The sequence below is a fragment of the Bufo bufo genome (genome assembly GCF_905171765.1).
Source record: "Bufo bufo chromosome 8 unlocalized genomic scaffold, aBufBuf1.1 SUPER_8_unloc_5, whole genome shotgun sequence".
Classification (NCBI taxonomy): Eukaryota; Metazoa; Chordata; class Amphibia; order Anura; family Bufonidae; genus Bufo; species Bufo bufo.
The window spans coordinates 2541-26979 of NW_024400013.1; the positions used below are offsets into that span (position 1 = coordinate 2541).

At 58.3% G+C, this 24439-nt stretch overlaps 2 protein-coding genes across 6 annotated transcripts; one reads left to right on the top strand and one right to left on the bottom strand.

The window, feature by feature from the left end:
- Nucleotides 1-263: 263 nt before the first annotated feature.
- On the top strand, nucleotides 264-23680 carry ERCC2 (ERCC excision repair 2, TFIIH core complex helicase subunit). Of its 3 annotated transcripts, XM_040413109.1 has the most exons (22): nucleotides 264-359; nucleotides 506-583; nucleotides 2807-2869; nucleotides 2946-3059; nucleotides 4276-4392; nucleotides 4468-4584; nucleotides 4663-4786; nucleotides 4855-4951; nucleotides 6840-6973; nucleotides 7047-7215; nucleotides 10095-10213; nucleotides 10291-10360; nucleotides 15835-15904; nucleotides 15992-16093; nucleotides 16172-16235; nucleotides 16346-16467; nucleotides 16545-16637; nucleotides 16706-16778; nucleotides 16857-16927; nucleotides 16996-17139; nucleotides 20210-20353; nucleotides 23427-23680. In XM_040413109.1, the coding sequence occupies exons 1-22, from the start codon at nucleotides 327-329 to the stop codon at nucleotides 23517-23519; spliced, it is 2211 nt and encodes a 736-aa protein (XP_040269043.1). In that variant the 5' UTR covers nucleotides 264-326; the 3' UTR covers nucleotides 23520-23680. The 3 variants fall into 3 exon arrangements, with proteins under 3 accessions (XP_040269043.1, XP_040269042.1, XP_040269041.1); XM_040413108.1 differs by lacking the exon at nucleotides 2946-3059 and having other exon boundaries at nucleotides 266-359; XM_040413107.1 differs by lacking the exons at nucleotides 20210-20353; nucleotides 23427-23680 and adding an exon at nucleotides 17352-17846 and having other exon boundaries at nucleotides 266-359; nucleotides 16996-17200.
- On the bottom strand, nucleotides 18900-20234 carry LOC120982999 (histidine-rich glycoprotein-like). 3 transcript variants are annotated; one of them, XM_040413111.1, is made up of 3 exons: nucleotides 20183-20230; nucleotides 19362-20140; nucleotides 18908-19283 (listed from the first exon to the last, which is right to left on the bottom strand). In XM_040413111.1, coding segments are annotated over exons 1-3 (810 nt in total). In that variant the 5' UTR covers nucleotides 20185-20230; the 3' UTR covers nucleotides 18908-19254. The 3 variants fall into 3 exon arrangements, with proteins under 3 accessions (XP_040269047.1, XP_040269044.1, XP_040269045.1); XM_040413113.1 differs by having other exon boundaries at nucleotides 18900-20098; nucleotides 20183-20234; XM_040413110.1 differs by having other exon boundaries at nucleotides 18905-20140.
- Nucleotides 23681-24439: the final 759 nt, after the last annotated feature.

The following is a 24439-nucleotide window of genomic DNA, read 5'->3' on the forward strand; positions in this document are numbered from 1 at the left end:
CTGCTCTCTATATACTGTAGTATAATCTCTACCCCCTGGATACTCTGTATGCTGTAGTATAATCTCTACCCCCTGGATACTCTATATGCTGTAGTATAATCTCTACCCCCTGGATACTGCTCTCTATATACTGTAGTATAATCTCTACCCCTGGATACTCTGTATGCTGTAGTATAATCTCTACCCCCTGGATACTCTGTATACTGTAGTATAATCTCTCCCCCTGGATACTCTGTATGCTCTATGCTCTCTCCTCCAGGCTGAACATTGACGGCTTGCTGGTCTACTTCCCCTATGAATACATCTATCCGGAGCAGTTCTCCTATATGCTGGAGCTGAAGAGGACGCTGGATGCCAAGGTCAGGGTGGCATGGAGGAGGACGATGGGAGGCGTGGAGGAGGATGATGGGATTCCTTCATGCACATTGATCTTCTCTCTATCATTGGCTGACCGGTTGGTCATGTGACGGGCGCGGTCCTCACTTGTCCTGCGTTTTGCTTTCAGGGTCATGGAGTCTTGGAGATGCCGTCAGGGACTGGGAAAACGGTGTCGCTGCTGTCCCTGATTGTGGCCTATCAGAGGGTGAGCTTATACTCCTTCACTGTGTATGAGGGGCCCCTCTTTACCTTACACTCTATATGATGGGCCCCTCTTTACCTCACACTCTATATGATGGGCCCTTCAGCCTTTTTGAGTGCAGCGGAAAAGGGTAAGTACACATCCGGTCAGGATCTGGCAGTCTGTGTGAGTGCAGCATCGATTGAGTGACGGGTAAGTACACATCCGGGCAGAGGAGCCTGATTCCGTGCAGCGGAGACAGGTAAGTACACATCTGGGCAGAGCAGCCTGAGTGCGTGCAGCGGAGGCAGGTAAGTACACATCCGGGTAGAGCAGCCTGAGTGCGTGCAGCGGAGGCAGGTAAGTACACATCCGGGTAGAGCAGCCTGAGTGCGTGCAGCGGAGGCAGGTAAGTACACATCTGGGTAGAGCAGCCTGAGTGCGTGCAGCGGAGGCAGGTAAGTACACATCTGGGCAGAGCAGCCTGAGTGCGTGCAGCGGAGGCAGGTAAGTACACATCCGGGTAGAGCAGCCTGAGTGCGTGCAGCGGAGGCAGGTAAGTACACATCCGGGTAGAGCAGCCTGAGTGCGTGCAGCGGAGGCAGGTAAGTACACATCTGGGTAGAGCAGCCTGAGTGCGTGCAGCTGAGACAGGTAAGTACACATCCGGGCAGAGCAGCCTGAGTGCGTGCAGCTGAGACAGGTAAGTACACATCCGGGCAGAGCAGCCTGAGTGCGTGCAGCTGAGACAGGTAAGTACACATCCGGGCAGTGCAGCCTGAGTGCATGCAGCGGAGACAGGTAAGTACACATCCTGTGCAGAGCAGCCTGAGTGCGTGCAGCTGAGACAGGTAAGTACACATCTGGGCAGAGCAGCCTGAGTGCGTGCAGCTGAGACAGGTAAGTACACATCTGGGCAGTGCAGCCTGAGTGCGTGCAGCTGAGACAGGTAAGTACACATCCGGGCAGTGCAGCCTGAGTGCGTGCAGCTGAGACAGGTAAGTACACATCCGGGTAGAGCAGCCTGAGTGCGTGCAGCGGAGGCAGGTAAGTACACATCCGGGTAGAGCAGCCTGAGTGCGTGCAGCGGAGGCAGGTAAGTACACATCTGGGTAGAGCAGCCTGAGTGCGTGCAGCGGAGGCAGGTAAGTACACATCCGGGTAGAGCAGCCTGAGTGCGTGCAGCGGAGGCAGGTAAGTACACATCTGGGTAGAGCAGCCTGAGTGCGTGCAGCGGAGGCAGGTAAGTACACATCCGCGTAGAGCAGCCTGAGTGCGTGCAGCGGAGGCAGGTAAGTACACATCCGCGTAGAGCAGCCTGAGTGCATGCAGCGGAGGCAGGTAAGTACACATCCGCGTAGAGCAGCCTGAGTGCGTGCAGCGGAGGCAGGTAAGTAAGTACACATCTGGGCAGAGCAGCCTGAGTGCGTGCAGCGGAGGCAGGTAAGTACACATCTGGGCAGAGCAGCCTGAGTGCGTGCAGCGGAGGCAGGTAAGTAAGTACACATCCGCGTAGAGCAGCCTGAGTGCGTGCAGCGGAGGCAGGTAAGTACACATCTGGGCAGAGCAGCCTGAGTGCGTGCAGCGGAGGCAGGTAAGTACACATCCGCGTAGAGCAGCCTGAGTGCGTGCAGCGGAGGCAGGTAAGTACACATCTGGGCAGAGCAGCCTGAGTGCGTGCAGCGGAGGCAGGTGGGTAGAGCAGCCTGAGTGCGTGCAGCGGAGGCAGGTAAGTACACATCCGCGTTTGAGCAGCCTGAGTGCGTGCAGCGGAGGCAGGTAAGTACACATCCGCGTAGAGCAGCCTGAGTGCGTGCAGCGGAGGCAGGTAAGTACACATCTGGGCAGAGCAGCCTGAGTGCGTGCAGCGGAGGCAGGTGGGTAGAGCAGCCTGAGTGCGTGCAGCGGAGGCAGGTAAGTACACATCCGCGTTTGAGCAGCCTGAGTGCGTGCAGCGGAGGCAGGTAAGTACACATCCGCGTAGAGCAGCCTGAGTGCGTGCAGCGGAGGCAGGTAAGTACACATCTGGGCAGAGCAGCCTGAGTGCGTGCAGCTGAGGCAGGTAAGTACACATCCGCGTAGAGCAGCCTGACTGCGTGCAGCGGAGGCAGGTGGGTAGAGCAGCCTGAGTGTGTGCAGCGGAGGCAGGTAAGTACACATCCGGGCAGAGGCATCCCTAATAATGTTTCTTCGGCAGTTTTGTTGAGAAGCCGGAGAGCCCCTTTAACGACTGATGTTGTTCTGTAGACTTATCCTCTGGAAGTGACGAAGCTGATCTACTGCTCGCGGACCGTCCCGGAGATAGAGAAGGTGAGACTCCGCAGCGACTGCTGTGCTGGGGGAGTGTGGAGCGCCGCCGCACTCACCACATGCTCGCTGTTTGCAGGTGGTGGAGGAGCTCCGCAAGCTGACAGACTACATACAGGCCCAGACCGGGGACAAGATCAACTTCCTGGCTTTGGCCCTGAGCTCCAGACGTAACTTGTGTGTGAACCCAGAGGTAGGTGCTCGCTCCAGGAGCCTCCGTCCTCTGTGCCTCACCTCATGAGGGTGCTCGCTCCAGGAGCCTCCATGCTCTGTGCCTCACCTCATGAGGGTGCTCGCTCCTGGAGCCTCCATGCTCTGTGATTCACCTCATGAGGTTGCTCGCTCCTGGAGCCTCCATGCTCTGTGCCTCACCTCATGAGGTTGCTCGCTCCTGGAGCCTCCATGCTCTGTGCCTCACCTCATGAGGGTGCTCGCTCCTGGAGCCTCCGTCCTCTGTGCCTCACCTCATGAGGTTGCTCGCTCCTGGAGCCTCCGTCCTCTGTGCCTCACCTCATGAGGTTGCTCGCTCCTGGAGCCTCCGTCCTCTGTGCCTCACCTCATGAGGGTGCTCGCTCCTGGAGCCTCCATGCTCTGTGCCTCACCTCATGAGGGTGCTCGCTCCTGGAGCCTCCGTCCTCTGTGCCTCACCTCATGAGGGTGCTCGCTCCTGGAGCCTCCGTCCTCTGTGCCTCACCTCATGAGGGTGCTCGCTCCTGGAGCCTCCATGCTCTGTGCCTCACCTCATGAGGGTGCTCGCTCCTGGAGCCTCCGTCCTCTGTGCCTCACCTCATGAGGGTGCTCGCTCCTGGAGCCTCCATGCTCTGTGCCTCACCTCATGAGGGTGCTCGCTCCAGGAGCCTCCATGCTCTGTGCCTCACCTCATGAGGTTGCTCGCTCCTGGAGCCTCCGTCCTCTGTGCCTCACCTCATGAGGTTGCTCGCTCCTGGAGCCTCCGTCCTCTGTGCCTCACCTCATGAGGTTGCTCGCTCCTGGAGCCTTCGTCCTTTGTGCCTCACCTCATGAGGGTGCTCGCTCCTGGAGCCTCCGTCCTCTGTGCCTCACCTCATGAGGGTGCTCGCTCCTGGAGCCTCCATGCTCTGTGCCTCACCTCATGAGGGTGCTCGCTCCAGGAGCCTCCATGCTCTGTGCCTCACCTCATGAGGTTGCTCGCTCCTGGAGCCTTCGTCCTTTGTGCCTCACCTCATGAGGGTGCTCGCTCCTGGAGCCTCCGTCCTCTGTGCCTCACCTCATGAGGGTGCTCGCTCCTGGAGCCTCCGTCCTCTGTGCCTCACCTCATGAGGGTGCTCGCTCCTGGAGCCTCCATGCTCTGTGCCTCACCTCATGAGGGTGCTCGCTCCTGGAGCCTCCGTCCTCGCTGCCTCTTTTTACCCAATGTCCTGTTGTCTTAGGTTAGCGCTCTCCGCTTTGGGAAGGAGATTGATGGGCGATGCCACAGCCTGACGGCTTCCTTTGTGAGGGCGCAGAGACAGCGGGACCCCAGCCTCCCCTCCTGCCGCTTCTATGAGGTGAGATGAAGGAGCGATGAGGCTGTGGGTGAAGGACCTCCTCACTGCCGCACATTTACTAACCTTTCTCTCCAGGAGTTTGATGCGATCGGCAGGGAGTCTCCTCTTCCTCCCGGGATTTACAATCTTGATGATCTGCGGACCCTGGGGAGGCAGCGCGGCTGGTGTCCATACTTCCTGGCCCGCCATGCTGTGAGTATCTGAGGTTCAGGCTGGCTCGTGCAGCCGCCTCCTGACCCCGTCTTATCCTGTCTGTGTCCCCCCCCTCAGTTGTCTCAGTGTAACGTCATCGTGTACAGTTATCATTACCTCCTGGACCCCAAGATCGCCGACCAGGTGTCCCGGGAGCTCGCCAAGAAGTCCGTCGTCGTCTTTGATGAGGCTCATAACATTGGTGAGTGGATCCCCTCCGGCTTGTCTGCCTCCCCCTGACCCTCATTAACCCTTCTGTCTCCTCTTCAGACAACGTCTGCATCGACTCCATGAGCGTCACCATCACTCGCCGCAGCCTGGAGCGCTGCCAGAGCAACATCGACACCCTCAACTCTGCCATCCAGAAGTGAGGAGGCGGGGCAAGGAGAGGGAGGCGGGGCAAGGAGAGGGAGGCGGGATGATGATGGGGGGGGTGGGATGATGATGATGATGGGAGGGAGGCGGGATGCTGATGGGGGGAGGCGGGATGCTGATGGGGGGAGGCGGAGCAAGGAGAGGGAGGTGGAATGATGATGATGGAGGGGGAGGCGGGGCAAGGAGAGGGAGGCGGGATGATGGCAGGGAGGCGGGATGCTGATGGGAGGAGGCGGGGCAAGGAGAGGGAGGCGGGGGCAAGGAGAGGGGAGTGGGATGCTGATGGGGGAGGCGGAGCAAGGAGAGGGAGGTGGGATGATGATGGTGGAGGCGGAGCAAGGAGAGGGAGGTGGGATGATGATGGGGGGGGGGGGGGGGGAAGTGGGATGATGATGGGAGGGAGGCGGGATGCTGATGGGGGGAGGCGGAGCAAGGAGAGGGAGGTGGGATGATGATGGAGGGGGAGGCGGGGCAAGGAGAGGGAGGCGGGATGATGATGGGAGGTGGGATGATGGGAGGGAGGCGGGATGCTTATGGGAGGAGGCGGGGCAAGAAGAGGGAGGTGGGGGCAGGCGGGATGATGGGGGTGGCGGGGCAAGGAGAGGGAGGTGGGATGATGACGGGGGGAGGCGGACAGATGGCGGTGGGGAGGAGAAGGAGGCAGGATGATGATGGGGAGGCGGACAGATGGCGGTGGGGAGGAGAAGGAGGCGGGATGATGACGGGGGAGGCGGACAGATGGCGGTGGGGAGGAGAAGGAGGCAGGATGATGACAGGGAGGCGGACAGATGGCGGTGGGGAGGAGAAGGAGGCAGGATGATGACAGGGAGGCGGACAGATGGAGGAGAAGGAGGCAGGATGATGATGGGGAGGCGGACAGATGGCGGTGGGGAGGAGGAGAAGGAGGCAGGATGATGACGGGGGAGGCGGACAGATGACGGTGGGGAGGAGAAGGAGGCAGGATTATGACGGGGGGAGGCGGACAGATGGAGGTGGGGAGGAGAAGGAGGCAGGATGATGACGGGGGAGGCGGACAGATGGCGGTGGGGAGGAGGAGAAGGAGGCAGGATGATGACGGGGAGGCGGACAGATGGCCGGTGAGGAGGAGGAGAAGGAGGCAGGATGATGACAGGGAGGCGGACAGATGGCGGTGGGGAGGAGAAGGAGGCAGGATGATGATGGGGAGGCGGACAGATGGCGGTGGGGAGGAGAAGGAGGCAGGATGATGACGGGGAGGCGGACAGATGGCCGGTGAGGAGGAGGAGAAGGAGGCGGGATGATGATGGGGAGGCGGACAGATGGCGGTGGGGAGGAGAAGGAGGCAGGATGATGATGGGGAGGCGGACAGATGGCCGGTGAGGAGGAGGAGAAGGAGGCAGGATGATGATGGGGAGGCGGACAGATGGCGGTGGGGAGGAGAAGGAGGCAGGATGATGATGGGGAGGCGGACAGATGGCCGGTGAGGAGGAGGAGAAGGAGGCAGGATGATGACGGGGAGGTGGACAGATGGCGGTGGGGAGGAGGAGAAGGAGGCAGGATGATGATGGGGAGGCGGACAGATGGCGGTGGGGAGGAGAAGGAGGCAGGATGATGACGGGGAGGCGGACAGATGGCGGTGGGGAGGAGAAGGAGGCAGGATGATGACGGGGAGGCGGACAGATGGCCGGTGAGGAGGAGGAGAAGGAGGCAGGATGATGACGGGGAGGCGGACAGATGGCCGGTGAGGAGGAGGAGAAGGAGGCAGGATGATGACGGGGGAGGCGGACAGATGGCGGTGGGGAGGAGAAGGAGGCAGGATGATGACGGGGGAGGCGGACAGATGGTGGTGGGGGGGGGGCAGACAATGCGGACTGGTCTTTGAGTTGCTGTTTTATTATCAGGATTAAAGACAGTGACGAGCAGAGACTGAGGCAGGAGTACGCCCGCTTGGTGGAGGGGCTCCGCGAGGCTACGGTCGCACGAGAGACGGATGTTTACCTGGCCAATCCTGTGTTACCTGATGAGATCCTGCAAGGTGAGGGGGGAGGGGTGTCTCCGTGTGTGGTACAGCAGTCAGGAGTCCCCCTGACACCCTCATTTCTTGACAGAGGCAGTCCCCGGCTGTATCCGCAACGCTCTGCACTTCCTGGGCTTCCTGCGGCGTCTGGTTGGATACGTCAAGTCTCGTCTGCGTTCAGGACATGTGACCCAGGAGGGTCCGGCCGCCTTCCTGCGTGACCTCTATGAGAAGGTCTGCATCGAACGCAAACCGATGAGGTCAGTAGTCCCTGGGCCACCCCCTGAGAGCTGCAGACATGACCCCCCCCCATATAGCATCAGGCTGCTCCTTCTGGACATGACCCCCCCCCAATATAGTTTCAGATTCTGGACATGACCCGCCCCCCCCCCCCCCCCATATAGCATCAGGCTGCTCCTTCTGGACATGACCCCCCCCCAATATAGTTTCAGATTCTGGACATGACCCGCCCCCCCCCCCCCCCCCATATAGCATCAGGCTGCTCCTTCTGGACATGACCCCCCCATATAACATCAGGCTGCTCCTTCTGGACATGACCCCCATATAGCATCAGGCTGCTCCTTCTGGACATGACCCCTATATAGCATCGGGCTGCTCCTTCTGGACATGACCCCCCCCCCCCCCCCCCCCCCCCATATAGCATCAGGCTGCTCCTTCTGGACATGACCCCCCCCCCCAATATAGTTTCAGATTCTGGACATGACCCGCCCCCCCCCCCCCATATAGCATCAGGCTGCTCCTTCTGGACATGACCCCCCCATATAACATCAGGCTGCTCCTTCTGGACATGACCCCCATATAGCATCAGGCTGCTCCTTCTGGACATGACCCCCATATAGCATCAGGCTGCTCCTTCTGGACATGACCCCCCCCCCCCCCCCCCATATAACATCAGGCTGCTCCTTCTGGACATGACCCCCATATGGCATCAGGCTGCTCCTTCTGGACATGACCCCCATATAGCATCAGGCTGCTCCTTCTGGACATGACCCCCATATAGCATCAGGCTGCTCCTTCTGGACATGACCCCCATATAGCATCAGGCTGCTCCTTCTGGACATGACCCCCCCCCCCCCCATATAGCATCAGGCTGCTCCTTCTGGACATGACCCCCATATAGCATCAGGCTGCTCCTTCTGGACATGACCCCCATATAACATCAGGCTGCTCCTTCTGGACATGACCCCCATATAGCATCAGGCTGCTCCTTCTGGACATGACCCCCCCCCCCCCCCCCCCCATATAACATCAGGCTGCTCCTTCTGGACATGATCCCCCCCCCCCCCCATATAACATCAGGCTGCTCCTTCTGGACATGACCCCCATATAGCATCAGGCTGCTCCTTCTGGACATGACCCCCATATAACATCAGGCTGCTCCTTCTGGACATGACCCCCATATAGCATCAGGCTGCTCCTTCTGGACATGACCCCCATATAGCATCAGGCTGCTCCTTCTGGACATGACCCCCATATAGCATCAGGCTGCTCCTTCTGGACATGACCCCCCCCCCCCCCCCCCCCCCATATAGCATCAGGCTGCTCCTTCTGGACATGACCCCCCCCCCCCTCATATAGCATCAGGCTGCTCCTTCTGGACATGACCCCCCCCCCCCATATAACATCAGGCTGCTCCTTCTGGACATGACCCCCATATAGCATCAGGCTGCTCCTTCTGGACATGACCCCCCCCCCCCCTCATATAGCATCAGGCTGCTCCTTCTGGACATGACCCCCCCCCCCCTCATATAGCATCAGGCTGCTCCTTCTGGACATGACCCCCCCCCCCCCCCCCCCCATATAACATCAGGCTGCTCCTTCTGGACATGACCCCCATATGGCATCAGGCTGCTCCTTCTGGACATGACCCCCCCCCCCCCATATAGCATCAGGCTGCTCCTTCTGGACTTGACCCCCATATAGCATCAGGCTGCTCCTTCTGGACATGATTCCCCCCCCCCCCCCCCATATAACATCAGGCTGCTCCTTCTGGACATGACCCCCCCCCCCCCTCCCCCCATATAACATCAGGCTGCTCCTTCTGGACATGACCCCCCCCCCATATAACATCAGGCTGCTCCTTCTGGACATGCATGACCCCCCCCCCCCCCCATATAACATCAGGCTGCTCCTTCTGGACATGATCCCCCCCCATATAACATCAGGCTGCTCCTTCTGGACATGACCCCCATATAGCATCAGGCTGCTCCTTCTGGACATGACCCCCCCCCCCCCCCCATATAACATCAGGCTGCTCCTTCTGGACATGACCCCCCCCCCCCCCTCCCCCCATATAACATCAGGCTGCTCCTTCTGGACATGACCCCCCCCCCCCCCCCTATAACATCAGGCTGCTCCTTCTGGACATGACCCCCCCCCCCCCCCCCATATAACATCAGGCTGCTCCTTCTGGACATGACCCCCCCCCCCCCTATAACATCAGGCTGCTCCTTCTGGACATGACCCCCCCCCCCCATATAACATCAGGCTGCTCCTTCTGGACATGATCCCCCCCCCCCCCCCATATAACATCAGGCTGCTCCTTCTGGACATGCCCCCCCCCCCCCCCCCCATATAACATCAGGCTGCTCCTTCTGGACATGATCCCCCCCCCCCCCCCCCCCCATATAACATCAGGCTGCTCCTTCTGGACATGACCCCCCCCCCCCCCCATATAACATCAGGCTGCTCCTTCTGGACATGACCCCCCCCCCCCATATAACATCAGGCTGCTCCTTCTGGACATGACCCCCCCCCCCCCCCCCCATATAACATCAGGCTGCTCCTTCTGGACATGACCCCCCCCCATATAACATCAGGCTGCTCCTTCTAGACATGACCCCCCCTTCCCATCCCCATATAACATCAGGCTGCTCCTTCTGGACATGACCCCCCCCCCCCCCCCCCCCATATAACATCAGGCTGCTCCTTCTGGACATGCCCCCCCCCCCCCATATAACATCAGGCTGCTCCTTCTGGACATGACCCCCCCCATATAACATCAGGCTGCTCCTTCTAGACATGACCCCCCCTTCCCATCCCCATATAACATCAGGCTGCTCCTTCTAGACATGACCCCCCCCCCTCGAACCCCCCACCATGTGATGTCTCGCTGTAGGTTCTGTGCGGAGCGGTTGCGCTCTCTGACGCGGACGCTGGAGATGGCCGATATCACGGACCTGTCGCCTCTCACCCTCCTCACCAACTTCGCCACCCTTGTCAGCACCTACACCAAAGGTGAGATCCGGAGGACCCCCCCCTTCCCCCCGGAAACTAACGAGCCGGGCCCCTCACCCTCTGCCTCTTCTCCGCAGGATTCATGATCATCATTGAGCCATTTGAAGACCGGACGCCAACGATTAGTAATCCCGTCTTACATTTCAGGTGACCCCCACAGGACCAGGAGCCGGGGCAGTGTGTGTGGGGGGTACTTACCTATAGTCAGGACCCGGGGCAGTGTGTGTAGGGGGTACTTACATATAGTCAGGGCCCGGGGCAGTGTGTGTGGGGGGCACTTACCTATAGTCAGGGCCCGGGGCAGTGTGTGTGGGGGGTACTTATATATAGTCAGGGCTCGGGGCAGTGTGTGTGGGGGGCACTTATATATAGTCAGGGCTCGGGGCAGTGTGTGTGGGGGGCACTTATATATAGTCAGGGCCCGGGGCAGTGTGTGTGGGGGGCACTTATATATAGTCAGGGCTCGGGGCAGTGTGTGTGGGGGGCACTTATATATAGTCAGGGCTCGGGGCAGTGTGTGTGGGGGGTACTTACCTATAGTCAGGGCCCGGGGCAGTGTGTGTGGGGGGCACTTATATATAGTCAGGGCCCGGGGCAGTGTGTGTGGGGGGTACTTACCTATAGTCAGGGCCCGGGGCAGTGTGTGTGGGGGGTACTTACCTATAGTCAGGGCCCGGGGCAGTGTGTGTGAGGGGTACTTATATATAGTCAGGGCCCGGGGCAGTGTGTGTGGGGGGCACTTATATATAGTCAGGACCCGGGGCAGTGTGTGTGGGGGGCACTTATATATAGTCAGGGCCCGGGGCAGTGTGTGTGGGGGGCACTTATATATAGTCAGGGCCCGGGGCAGTGTGTGTGGGGGGCACTTATATATAGTCAGGGCTCGGGGCAGTGTGTGTGGGGGGCACTTATATATAGTCAGGGCTCGGGGCAGTGTGTGTGGGGGGCACTTATATATAGTCAGGGCCCGGGGCAGTGTGTGTGGGGGGTACTTACCTATAGTCAGGGCTCGGGGCAGTGTGTGTGGGGGGCACTTATATATAGTCAGGGCCCGGGGCAGTGTGTGTGGGTGGCACTTATATATAGTCAGGGCCCGGGGCAGTGTGTGTGGGGGGCACTTATATATAGTCAGGGCCCGGGGCAGTGTGTGTGGGGGGCACTTATATATAGTCAGGGCCCGGGGCAGTGTGTGTGGGGGGCACTTACCTATAGTCAGGACCCGGGGCAGTGTGTGTGGGGGGCACTTATATATAGTCAGGGCCCGGGGCAGTGTGTGTGGGGGGCACTTATATATAGTCAGGGCTCGGGGCAGTGTGTGTGGGGGGCACTTATATATAGTCAGGGCTCGGGGCAGTGTGTGTGGGGGGCACTTACCTATAGTCAGGGCTCGGGGCAGTGTGTGTGGGGGGCACTTATATATAGTCAGGGTCCGGGGCAGTGTGTGTGGGGGGCACTTATATATAGTCAGGGCCCGGGGCAGTGTGTGTGGGGGGTACTTATATATAGTCAGGGCCCGGGGCAGTGTGTGTGGGGGGCACTTATATATAGTCAGGGCTCGGGGCAGTGTGTGTGGGGGGTACTTACCTATAGTCAGGACCCGGGGCAGTGTGTGTGGGGGGCACTTATATATAGTCAGGGCTCGGGGCAGTGTGTGTGGGGGGCACTTATATATAGTCAGGGCCCGGGGCAGTGTGTGTGGGGGGCACTTATATATAGTCAGGGCTCTGGGCAGTGTGTGTGGGGGGCACTTATATATAGTCAGGGCTCGGGGCAGTGTGTGTGGGGGGCACTTATATATAGTCAGGGCTCGGGGCAGTGTGTGTGGGGGGCACTTATATATAGTCAGGGCTCGGGGCAGTGTGTGTGGGGGGCACTTATATATAGTCAGGGCCCGGGGCAGTGTGTGTGGGGGGCACTTATATATAGTCAGGGCTCGGGGCAGTGTGTGTGGGGGGCACTTATATATAGTCAGGGCCCGGGGCAGTGTGTGTGGGGGGCACTTATATATAGTCAGGGCCCGGGGCAGTGTGTGTGGGGGGCACTTATATATAGTCAGGGCTCGGGGCAGTGTGTGTGGGGGGCACTTATATATAGTCAGGGCTCGGGGCAGTGTGTGTGGGGGGCACTTATATATAGTCAGGGCCCGGGGCAGTGTGTGTGGGGGGTACTTACATATAGTCAGGGCTCGGGGCAGTGTGTGTGGGGGGTACTTACCTATAGTCAGGACCCGGGGCAGTGTGTGTGGGGGGTACTTACCTATAGTCAGGACCCGGGGCAGTGTGTGTGGGGGGTACTTACATATAGTCAGGGCCCGGGGCAGTGTGTGTGGGGGGTACTTATATATAGTCAGGGCCCGGGGCAGTGTGTGTGGGGGGTACTTACCTATAGTCAGGGCTCGGGGCAGTGTGTGTGGGGGGCACTTATATATAGTCAGGGCTCGGGCAGTGTGTGTGGGGGGCACTTATATATAGTCAGGGCCCGGGGCAGTGTGTGTGGGGGGCACTTATATATAGTCAGGGCCCGGGGCAGTGTGTGTGGGGGGCACTTATATATAGTCAGGGCTCGGGGCAGTGTGTGTGGGGGGTACTTATATATAGTCAGGGCTCGGGGCAGTGTGTGTGGGGGGCACTTATATATAGTCAGGGCCCGGGGCAGTGTGTGTGGGGGGCACTTATATATAGTCAGGGCCCGGGGCAGTGTGTGTGGGGGGCACTTATATATAGTCAGGGCTCGGGGCAGTGTGTGTGGGGGGCACTTATATATAGTCAGGGCCCGGGGCAGTGTGTGTGGGGGGCACTTATATATAGTCAGGGCTCGGGGCAGTGTGTGTGGGGGGTACTTACCTATAGTCAGGGCTCGGGGCAGTGTGTGTGGGGGGCACTTATATATAGTCAGGACCCGGGGCAGTGTGTGTGGGGGGCACTTATATATAGTCAAGGCCCGGGGCAGTGTGTGTGGGGGGCACTTATATATAGTCAGGGCTCGGGGCAGTGTGTGTGGGGGGCACTTATATATAGTCAGGGCCCGGGGCAGTGTGTGTGGGGGGCACTTATATATAGTCAGGGCTCGGGGCAGTGTGTGTGGGGGGCACTTATATATAGTCAAGGCCCGGGGCAGTGTGTGTGGGGGGCACTTATATATAGTCAGGGCCCGGGGCAGTGTGTGTGGGGGGCACTTATATATAGTCAGGGCCCGGGGCAGTGTGTGTGGGGGGCACTTATATATAGTCAGGGCTCGGGGCAGTGTGTGTGGGGGGCACTTATATATAGTCAGGGCTCGGGGCAGTGTGTGTGGGGGGCACTTATATATAGTCAGGGCCCGGGGCAGTGTGTGTGGGGGGTACTTACCTATAGTCAGGGCCCGGGGCAGTGTGTGTGGGGGGCACTTATATATAGTCAGGGCCCGGGGCAGTGTGTGTGGGGGGTACTTACCTATAGTCAGGGCTCGGGGCAGTGTGTGTGGGGGGCACTTACATATAGTCAGGGCCCGGGGCAGTGTGTGTGGGGGGTACTTACATATAGTCAGGGCTCGGGGCAGTGTGTGTGGGGGGTACTTACCTATAGTCAGGGCCCGGGGCAGTGTGTGTGGGGGGCACTTATATATAATCAGGGCTCGGGGCAGTGTGTGTGGGGGGCACTTATATATAGTCAGGGCCCGGGGCAGTGTGTGTGGGGGGCACTTATATATAGTCAGGGCCCGGGGCAGTGTGTGTGGGGGGTACTTATATATAGTCAGGGCCCGGGGCAGTGTGTGTGGGGGGTACTTACATATAGTCAGGGCCCGGGGCAGTGTGTGTGGGGGGCACTTATATTTAGTCAGGGCCCGGGGCAGTGTGTGTGGGGGGCACTTATATATAGTCAGGGCCCGGGGCAGTGTGTGTGGGGGGCACTTACATATAGTCAGGGCTCGGGGCAGTGTGTGTGGGGGGCACTTATATATAGTCAGGGCTCGGGGCAGTGTGTGTGGGGGGCACTTATATATATAGTCAGGGCTCGGGGCAGTGTGTGTGGGGGGCACTTATATATAGTCAGGGCTCGGGGCAGTGTGTGTGGGGGGCACTTATATTTAGTCAGGGCTCGGGGCAGTGTGTGTGGGGGGCACTTATATATAGTCAGGGCCCGGGGCAGTGTGTGTGGGGGGCACTTATATATAGTCAGGGCCCGGGGCAGTGTGTGTGGGGGGCACTTATATATAGTCAGGGCCCGGGGCAGTGTGTGTGGGGGGCACTTATATATAGTCAGGGCTCGGGGCAGTGTGTGTGGGGGGCACTTACATATAGTCAGGACCCGGGGCAGTGTGTGTGGGGGGCACTTATATATAGTCAGGGCTCGGGGCAGTGTGTGTGGGGGGCACTTATATATAGTCAGGGCCCGGGGCAGTGTGTGTGGGGGGCACTTATATATAGTCAGGGCTCGGGGCAGTGTGTGTGGGGGGCACTTATATATAGTCAGGGCTCGGGGCAGTGTGTGTGGGGGGCACTTATATATAGTCAGGGCTCGGGGCAGTGTGTGTGGGGGGTACTTACATATAGTCAGGGCCCGGGGCAGTGTGTGTGGGGGGCACTTATATATAGTCAGGGCTCGGGGCAGTGTGTGTGGGGGGCACTTATATATAGTCAGGGCCCGGGGCAGTGTGTGTGGGGGGCACTTACATATAGTCAGGGCCCGGGGCAGTGTGTGTGGGGGGCACTTATATATAGTCAGGGCCCGGGGCAGTGTGTGTGGGGGGCACTTATATATAGTCAGGGCTCGGGGCAGTGTGTGTGGGGGGCACTTATATATAGTCAGGGCTCGGGGCAGTGTGTGTGGGGGGCACTTATATATAGTCAGGGCTCGGGGCAGTGTGTGTGGGGGGTACTTATATATAGTCAGGGCTCGGGGCAGTGTGTGTGGGGGGCACTTATATATAGTCAGGGCTCGGGGCAGTGTGTGTGGGGGGCACTTATATATAGTCAGGGCCCGGGGCAGTGTGTGTGGGGGGCACTTATATATAGTCAGGGCTCGGGGCAGTGTGTGTGGGGGGCACTTATATATAGTCAGGGCTCGGGGCAGTGTGTGTGGGGGGCACTTATATATAGTCAGGGCCCGGGGCAGTGTGTGTGGGGGGCACTTATATATAGTCAGGGCTCGGGGCAGTGTGTGTGGGGGGCACTTATATATAGTCAGGGCTCGGGGCAGTGTGTGTGGGGGGCACTTATATATAGTCAGGGCTCGGGGCAGTGTGTGTGGGGGGTACTTATATATAGTCAGGGCTCGGGGCAGTGTGTGTGGGGGGCACTTATATATAGTCAGGGCTCGGGGCAGTGTGTGTGGGGGGCACTTATATATAGTCAGGGCTCGGGGCAGTGTGTGTGGGGGGCACTTATATATAGTCAGGGCCCGGGGCAGTGTGTGTGGGGGGCACTTATATATAGTCAGGGCTCGGGGCAGTGTGTGTGGGGGGCACTTACATGGAATGTAGTCGGGACCCAATGCAGATGGGGGGGGGGCTGTCCCCGTCCTGCTTTAATTTGCTGGCAGAGCTTGGGTCGGACCTTCATGTCCCCTCCCTCTTGGTTGGGGTCCCCTGTAGTCTGTGTGGCCCCCAGCAGAGCTCCTCACACTGTCCTTTTTCACCCACAGCTGTCTGGACGCGTCGCTGGCCATTAAGCCGGTGTTCCAGAGGTTCCAGTCGGTGGTCATCACCTCTGGGGTATGCGGCAGACACCTACCTCACTTTCACTCTTCTCCGCGCCCCAGCTTACTGTAAGTGTCTCACCTGTAACTCCTGCCCCCGCAGACTCTCTCCCCTTTGGACATCTACCCCAAAATCCTAGACTTCCGACCTGTAACCATGGCGACGTTCACCATGACACTCGCCCGGGTTTGTCTGTGTCCAATGGTAAGAAGCCCTCATCACATGACACGGTGGGAGGGGCTAAGCTAGAGAACACATTAACCATGGCCACCCGCCCCACAGGTTGTCGGCCGAGGAAACGATCAGGTAGCGATGAGCTCCAAGTACGAGACGAGGGAAGACCTGGGTAAGCCATTGTCATGTGACTGACCTGTGATTCGCGGCCCCGCTGTGTCATGTGACTGACCTGTGACTCGCGGCCCCGCTGTGTCATGTTACTGACCTTTGACCCCACAGCTGTCATGAGGAACTATGGGAACCTTCTCCTGGAGATGTCCGCAGTTGTCCCTGATGGGATAGTGGGGTTTTTCACCAGTTACCAGTATATGGAGAACATTGTGGCCTCCTGGTATGAACAGGTGGGTGCCCCATAATGTGCGGGGTGCGGTAGCAGTGGGTGCCCTGTGATGGCGCTCACCTCTCCTTCTCTCCTCAGGGAATACTGGAGAACATCCAGAGGAACAAGCTGATCTTCATAGAGACCCAGGACGGAGCAGAGACCAGTGTGGCCCTAGAGAAGTATCAGGAGGTGAGGCCTGGGCCAGCACCGGGGGGCCCGAGGCTCCTAATGCGTCTAACCTTCCGCCATCCTTTCAGGCCTGTGAGAACGGACGAGGCGCCATCTTACTTTCTGTCGCTCGGGGAAAAGTGTCTGAAGGAATAGATTTTGGTGAGCGGCGGGCGGGTCATGTGATCGGTGCGCCTGTGTGATGTCATAGTGACCCTGTGTCTGCTCCTCCCCCCCCAGTCCACCACTACGGCCGAGCTGTGATCATGTTCGGGGTCCCCTATGTCTACACCCAGAGCCGGATACTGAAGGTTGGTCCCCACACCCTGCGGCTGATCCCGTCCTCTCCTGCCGTGTGACCGCTTTTTGTGTCCCCCAGGCTCGCCTCCAGTTCCTGCGCGATCAGTTCCACCTGCGGGAGAACGATTTTCTGACGTTTGATGCCATGAGACATGCTGCGCAGTGCGTCGGCCGAGCCATCCGCGGTAAGACGGACTACGGGATCATGCTGTTTGCAGATAAGGTACGTGCAGCGCTCCAGGCATGGCGCCATTTTATGGAAGCTCATCAGGGCAGGACTCCTGGAAGTCCGGAGCAGGAAAGAGGCGCAGCCTTCCCCGTCATCTGGAGGTCCCTGCAGGTGGCGGCTGACGGGACTGTCTCTGCTCATGTGTGCACGTGATGAGGCTGCTGACGGGACGGTCTCTGCTCATGTGTGCACGTGATGAGGCTGCTGACGGGACGGTCTCTGCTCACGTGTGCACGTGATGAGGCTGCTGACGGGACGGTCTCTGCTCACGTGTGCACGTGATGAGGCTGCTGACGGGACGGTCTCTGCTCACGTCTACATGTGATGAGGCTGCTGACGGACTGTCTCTGCTCATGTGTGCACGTGATGAGGCTGCTGACGGGACGGTCTCTGCTCACGTGTGCACGTGATGAGGCTGCTGACGGGACGGTCTCTGCTCACGTCTACATGTGATGAGGCTGCTGACGGACTGTCTCTGCTCATGTGTGCACGTGATGAGGCTGCTGACGGGACGGTCTCTGCTCATGTGTGCACGTGATGAGGCTGCTGACGGGACGGTCTCTGCTCATGTGTACACGTGATGAGGCTGCTGACGGGACGGTCTCTGCTCACGTGTGCACGTGATGAGGCTGCTGACGGGACGGTCTCTGCTCACGTGTGCACGTGATGAGGCTGCTGACGGACTGTCTCTGCTCATGTGTGCACGTGATGAGGCTGCTGACGGGACGGTCTCTGCTCACGTCTACATGTGATGAGGCTGCTGACGGGACTGTCTCTGCTCATGTGTGCACGTGATGAGGCTGCTGACGGGACGGTCTCTGCTCACGTCTACATGTGATGAGGCTGCTGACGGACTGTCTCTGCTCATGTGTGCACGTGATGAGGCTGCTGACGGGACGGTCTCTGCTCATGTGTGCACGTGATGAGGCTGCTGACGGGACTGTCTCTGCTCACGTCTACACATGATGAGGCTGCTGACGGGACTGTCTCTGCTCATGTGTGCACGTGATGAGGCTGCTGACGGGACGGTCTCTGCTCATGTGTGCATGTGATGAGGCTGCTGACGGGACGGTCTCTGCTCATGTGTGCACGTGATGAGGCTGCTGACGGGACGGTCTCTGCTCATGTGTGCACGTGATGAGGCTGCTGACGGGACTGTCTCTGCTCACGTCTACACGTGATGAGGCTGCTGACGGGACTGTCTCTGCTCATGTGTGCACGTGATGAGGCTGCTGACGGGACGGTCTCTGCTCATGTGTGCACGTGATGAGGCTGCTGACGGGACGGTCTCTGCTCATGTGTGCACGTGATGAGGCTGCTGACGGGACGGTCTCTGCTCACGTGTGCACGTGATGAGGCTGCTGACGGGACGGTCTCTGCTCACGTGTGCACGTGATGAGGCTGCTGACGGACTGTCTCTGCTCATGTGTGCACGTGATGAGGCTGCTGACGGGACGGTCTCTGCTCACGTCTACATGTGATGAGGCTGCTGACGGGACTGTCTCTGCTCATGTGTGCACGTGATGAGGCTGCTGACGGGACGGTCTCTGCTCACGTCTACATGTGATGAGGCTGCTGACGGACTGTCTCTGCTCATGTGTGCACGTGATGAGGCTGCTGACGGGACGGTCTCTGCTCATGTGTGCACGTGATGAGGCTGCTGACGGGACTGTCTCTGCTCACGTCTGCACATGATGAGGCTGCTGACGGGACTGTCTCTGCTCATGTGTGCACGTGATGAGGCTGCTGACGGGACGGTCTCTGCTCATGTGTGCACGTGATGAGGCTGCTGACGGGACGGTCTCTGCTCATGTGTGCACGTGATGAGGCTGCTGACGGGACGGTCTCTGCTCACGTGTGCACGTGATGAGGCTGCTGACGGGACGGTCTCTGCTCACGTCTACATGTGATGAGGCTGCTGACGGGACTGTCTCTGCTCATGTGTGCACGTGATGAGGCTGCTGACGGGACGGTCTCTGCTCACGTGTGCACGTGATGAGGCTGCTGACGGGACGGTCTCTGCTCACGTCTACATGTGATGAGGCTGCTGACGGGACTGTCTCTGCTCATGTGTGCACGTGATGAGGCTGCTGACGGGACTGTCTCTGCTCACGTGTACATGTTATGAGGCTGCTGACGAGGTAGACTCTGTGCATGTAATATGGCTGTTCTCATCATGTCTTCCTACCACGTGTGCCTGTGATTTGGCTGCTGACAGTCTGGCTCTGCCCACGTGTGCCTGTGATTTGGCTGCTGACAGTCGGGCTCTGCCCACGTGTGCCTGTGATTTGGCTGCTGACAGTCGGGCTCTGCCCACGTGTGCCTGTGATGAGGCTGCTGACAGTCGGGCTCTGCCCACGTGTGCCTGTGATGAGGCTGCTGACAGTCGGGCTCTGCCCACGTGTGCCTGTGATGAGGCTGCTGACAGTCGGGCTCTGCCCACGTGTGCCTGTGATGAGGCTGCTGACAGTCGGGCTCTGCCCACGTGTGCCTGTGATTTGGCTGCTGACAGTCGGGCTCTGCCCACGTGTGCCTGTGATTTGGCTGCTGACAGTCGGGCTCTGCCCACGTGTGCCTGTGATTTGGCTGCTGACAGTCGGGCTCTGCCCACGTGTGCCTGTGATTTGGCTGCTGACAGTCGGGCTCTGCCCACGTGTGCCTGTGATTTGGCTGCTGACAGTCGGGCTCTGCCCACGTGTGCCTGTGATTTGGCTGCTGACAGTCTGGCTCTGCCCACGTGTGCCTGTGATGAGGCTGCTGACAGTCGGGCTCTGCCCACGTGTGCCTGTGATGAGGCTGCTGACAGTCGGGCTCTGCCCACGTGTGCCTGTGATGAGGCTGCTGACAGTCGGGCTCTGCCCACGTGTGCCTGTGATTTGGCTGCTGACAGTCGGGCTCTGCCCACGTGTGCCTGTGATTTGGCTGCTGACAGTCGGGCTCTGCCCACGTGTGCCTGTGATTTGGCTGCTGACAGTCGGGCTCTGCCCACGTGTGCCTGTGATTTGGCTGCTGACAGTCTGGCTCTGCCCACGTGTACATGTGATGACCTGAGTCCTCCTCACAGAGATACGCACGCTCTGACAAGAAGGGAAAGTTACCTCTGTGGATACAGGAACATCTGACCGACGCCAACCTGAACCTCACGGTGGATGAGTGCGTCCACCTCTCCCGCCACTTCCTGAGGGAAATGGCACAACCGTTCCGCCGGGTGAGTCAACCCTTCGTCATCTCCTTTTACTCATAACCCATCCTAAGAGCTGGTAGCCCAGGGCTAGGCAACCTGCGGCACTCCTGCTGTTGTGTAACTACAACTCTCAGCATGCAAACTTGCTCTGTTCTTCTCAGCACTCCCATAGAAGTGAATTGAACATGCTGGGAATTGTAGTTTCACAATAGCGGATTGCCGAAAGTTGCTGACCTCGTGGTAGCCTGACAGCTCACTCGTGTGTTACTGATGTACAGGACTGTCTCTGCTATTGTTCTCTGTCTCTTCTGTCGAAGGACCAGCTGGACAGTCTCTGCTATTGTTCACTGTCTCTTCTGTAGGAGGACCAGCTGGACAGTCTCTGCTCATGCTCTGTGTCTCTTCTGTAGGAGGACCAGCTGGACAGTCTCTTCTGACGTTCTCTGTCTCTTCTGTAGGAGGACCAGCTGGACAGTCTCTGCTCATGCTCTGTGTCTCTTCTGTAGGAGGACCAGCTGGACAGTCTCTGCTCATGCTCTGTGTCTCTTCTGTAGGAGCACCAGCTGGACAGTCTCTGCTCATGTTCTGTGTCTCTTCTGTAGTAGGACCAGCTGGACAGTCTCTTCTGACGTTCTCTGTCTCTTCTGTAGGAGGACCAGCTGGACAGTCTCTGCTCATGCTCTGTGTCTCTTCTGTAGGAGGACCAGCTGGACAGTCTCTTCTGACGTTCTCTGTCTCTTCTGTAGGAGGACCAGCTGGACAGTCTCTGCTCATGCTCTGTGTCTCTTCTGTAGGAGGACCAGCTGGACAGTCTCTGCTCATGCTCTGTGTCTCTTCTGTAGGAGGACCAGCTGGACAGTCTCTGCTCATGTTCTGTGTCTCTTCTGTAGTAGGACCAGCTGGACAGTCTCTTCTGACGTTCTCTGTCTCTTCTGTAGGAGGACCAGCTGGACAGTCTCTGCTCATGCTCTGTGTCTCTTCTGTAGGAGGACCAGCTGGACAGTCTCTTCTGACGTTCTCTGTCTCTTCTGTAGGAGGACCAGCTGGGACAGTCTCTGCTCATGCTCTGTGTCTCTTCTGTAGGAGGACCAGCTGGACAGTCTCTGCTCATGCTCTGTGTCTCTTCTGTAGGAGGACCAGCTGGACAGTCTCTGCTCATGCTCTGTGTCTCTTCTGTAGGAGGACCAGCTGGACAGTCTCTGCTCATGTTCTGTGTCTCTTCTGTAGTAGGACCAGCTGGACAGTCTCTTCTGACGTTCTCTGTCTCTTCTGTAGGAGGACCAGCTGGACAGTCTCTGCTCATGCTCTGTGTCTCTTCTGTAGGAGGACCAGCTGGACAGTCTCTTCTGACGTTCTCTGTCTCTTCTGTAGGAGGACCAGCTGGACAGTCTCTGCTCATGCTCTGTGTCTCTTCTGTAGGAGGACCAGCTGGACAGTCTCTGCTCATGCTCTGTGTCTCTTCTGTAGGAGGACCAGCTGGACAGTCTCTGCTCATGTTCTGTGTCTCTTCTGTAGTAGGACCAGCTGGACAGTCTCTTCTGACGTTCTCTGTCTCTTCTGTAGGAGGACCAGCTGGACAGTCTCTGCTCATGCTCTGTGTCTCTTCTGTAGGAGGACCAGCTGGACAGTCTCTTCTGACGTTCTCTGTCTCTTCTGTAGGAGGACCAGCTGGACAGTCTCTGCTCATGCTCTGTGTCTCTTCTGTAGGAGGACCAGCTGGACAGTCTCTGCTCATGCTCTGTGTCTCTTCTGTAGGAGGACCAGCTGGACAGTCTCTGCTCATGTTCTGTGTCTCTTCTGTAGTAGGACCAGCTGGACAGTCTCTTCTGACGTTCTCTGTCTCTTCTGTAGGAGGACCAGCTGGACAGTCTCTGCTCATGCTCTGTGTCTCTTCTGTAGGAGGACCAGCTGGACAGTCTCTTCTGACGTTCTCTGTCTCTTCTGTAGGAGGACCAGCTGGACAGTCTCTGCTCATGCTCTGTGTCTCTTCTGTAGGAGGACCAGCTGGACAGTCTCTGCTCATGTTCTGTGTCTCTTCTGTAGTAGGACCAGCTGGACAGTCTCTTCTGACGTTCTCTGTCTCTTCTGTAGGAGGACCAGCTGGACAGTCTCTGCTCATGCTCTGTGTCTCTTCTGTAGGAGGACCAGCTGGACAGTCTCTGCTCATGCTCTGTGTCTCTTCTGTAGGAGGACCAGCTGGACAGTCTCTGCTCATGCTCTGTGTCTCTTCTGTAGGAGGACCAGCTGGACAGTCTCTTCTGACGTTCTCTGTCTCTTCTGTAGGAGGACCAGCTGGACAGTCTCTTCTGACGTTCTCTGTCTCTTCTGTAGGAGGACCAGCTGGACAGTCTCTGCTCATGCTCTGTGTCTCTTCTGTAGGAGGACCAGCTGGACAGTCTCTTCTGACGTTCTCTGTCTCTTCTGTAGGAGGACCAGCTGGACAGTCTCTGCTCATGTTCTGTGTCTCTTCTGTAGTAGGACCAGCTGGACAGTCTCTTCTGACGTTCTCTGTCTCTTCTGTAGGAGGACCAGCTGGACAGTCTCTGCTCATGTTCTGTGTCTCTTCTGTAGTAGGACCAGCTGGACAGTCTCTTCTGACGTTCTCTGTCTCTTCTGTAGGAGGACCAGCTGGACAGTCTCTGCTCATGCTCTGTGTCTCTTCTGTAGGAGGACCAGCTGGACAGTCTCTTCTGACGTTCTCTGTCTCTTCTGTAGGAGGACCAGCTGGACAGTCTCTTCAGACGTTCTCTGTCTCTTCTGTAGGAGGACCAGCTGGACAGTCTCTGCTCATTTTCTGTGTCTCTTCTGTAGTAGGACCAGCTGGACAGTCTCTTCTGACGTTCTCTGTCTCTTCTGTAGGAGGACCAGCTGGACAGTCTCTGCTCATGCTCTGTCTCTTCTGTAGGAGGACCAGCTGGACAGTCTCTTCTGACGTTCTCTGTCTCTTCTGTAGGAGGACCAGCTGGACAGTCTCTTCTGACGTTCTCTGTCTCTTCTGTAGGAGGACCAGCTGGACAGTCTCTGCTCATGTTCTGTGTCTCTTCTGTAGTAGGACCAGCTGGACAGTCTCTTCTGACGTTCTCTGTCTCTTCTGTAGGAGGACCAGCTTGGTCTTTCTCTTTTGACGTTGGAGCAGCTGCAGTCTGAAGAGATGCTGCAGAAGATCCAAGAGATCGCTCATCAGGTGTGACGGCTTCCATGAACATCTCAAGAGTCACGATGTGAAGATCTCAGATTGTCCTCCAGTCCTGATTTGTGTCCAGGATGTTGACCTGTGGTCTCTGTCGGGGTCGCCCGCTGGACCTGTAGACACAGTATGTGTTTTTACATACTAAATAAATTGTTACATTTCTTCTCCGTTTGTGACCCGTGTACAACACATGTATGAAGATGCGTCCCCTGACCTGTCCTGGCAGACACCAGCCTGTAATATCTGGGACAGCGCCTCTCTACGTTCAGACATGTGTCCAGCAGAGTGAGCGTCTCCACTTGTATCGATCACACGTCAGGGATGCATGTACCGCTGGGAAATGCAGAAGACGTCATCGCTGCTCCGCTGTCTGTTACATCATTTGTATAAAATGACTCTGTGCAGCAGCAGCAGCTCTCTCCTGCTCCCCGCTCACATACAGCAGCAGCAGCATCTTCCCCCATGTGCAGCCGCACCCCCCTCAAATGCAGCAACCTCCTCCTCACATGTAGCAACCTCCTCCTCACATGCAGCAGTAACTCCCTCCTCACATGCACCAGCAGCTCCCTCCTCCTCACATGCAGCAGCAGATCCCTCCTCACATGCAGCAGCAGATCCCTTCTCACATGCAGCAGCAGATCCCTCCTCCTCACATGCAGCAGCAGCAGCTCCCTCCTCCTCACATGTAATAGCAGCTCCCTCCTCCTCACATGCAGCAGCAGCTCCCTCCTCCTCACATGTAACAGCAGCTCCCTCCTCCTCACATGCAGCAGCAGATCCCTCCTCCTCACATGCAGCAGCTCCCTCCTCCTCACATGCAGCAGCAGCTCCCTCCTCCTCACATGTAATAGCAGCAGCTCCCTCCTCACATGCAGCAGCAGATCCCTCCTCCTCACATGCAGCAGCAGATCCCTCCTCAC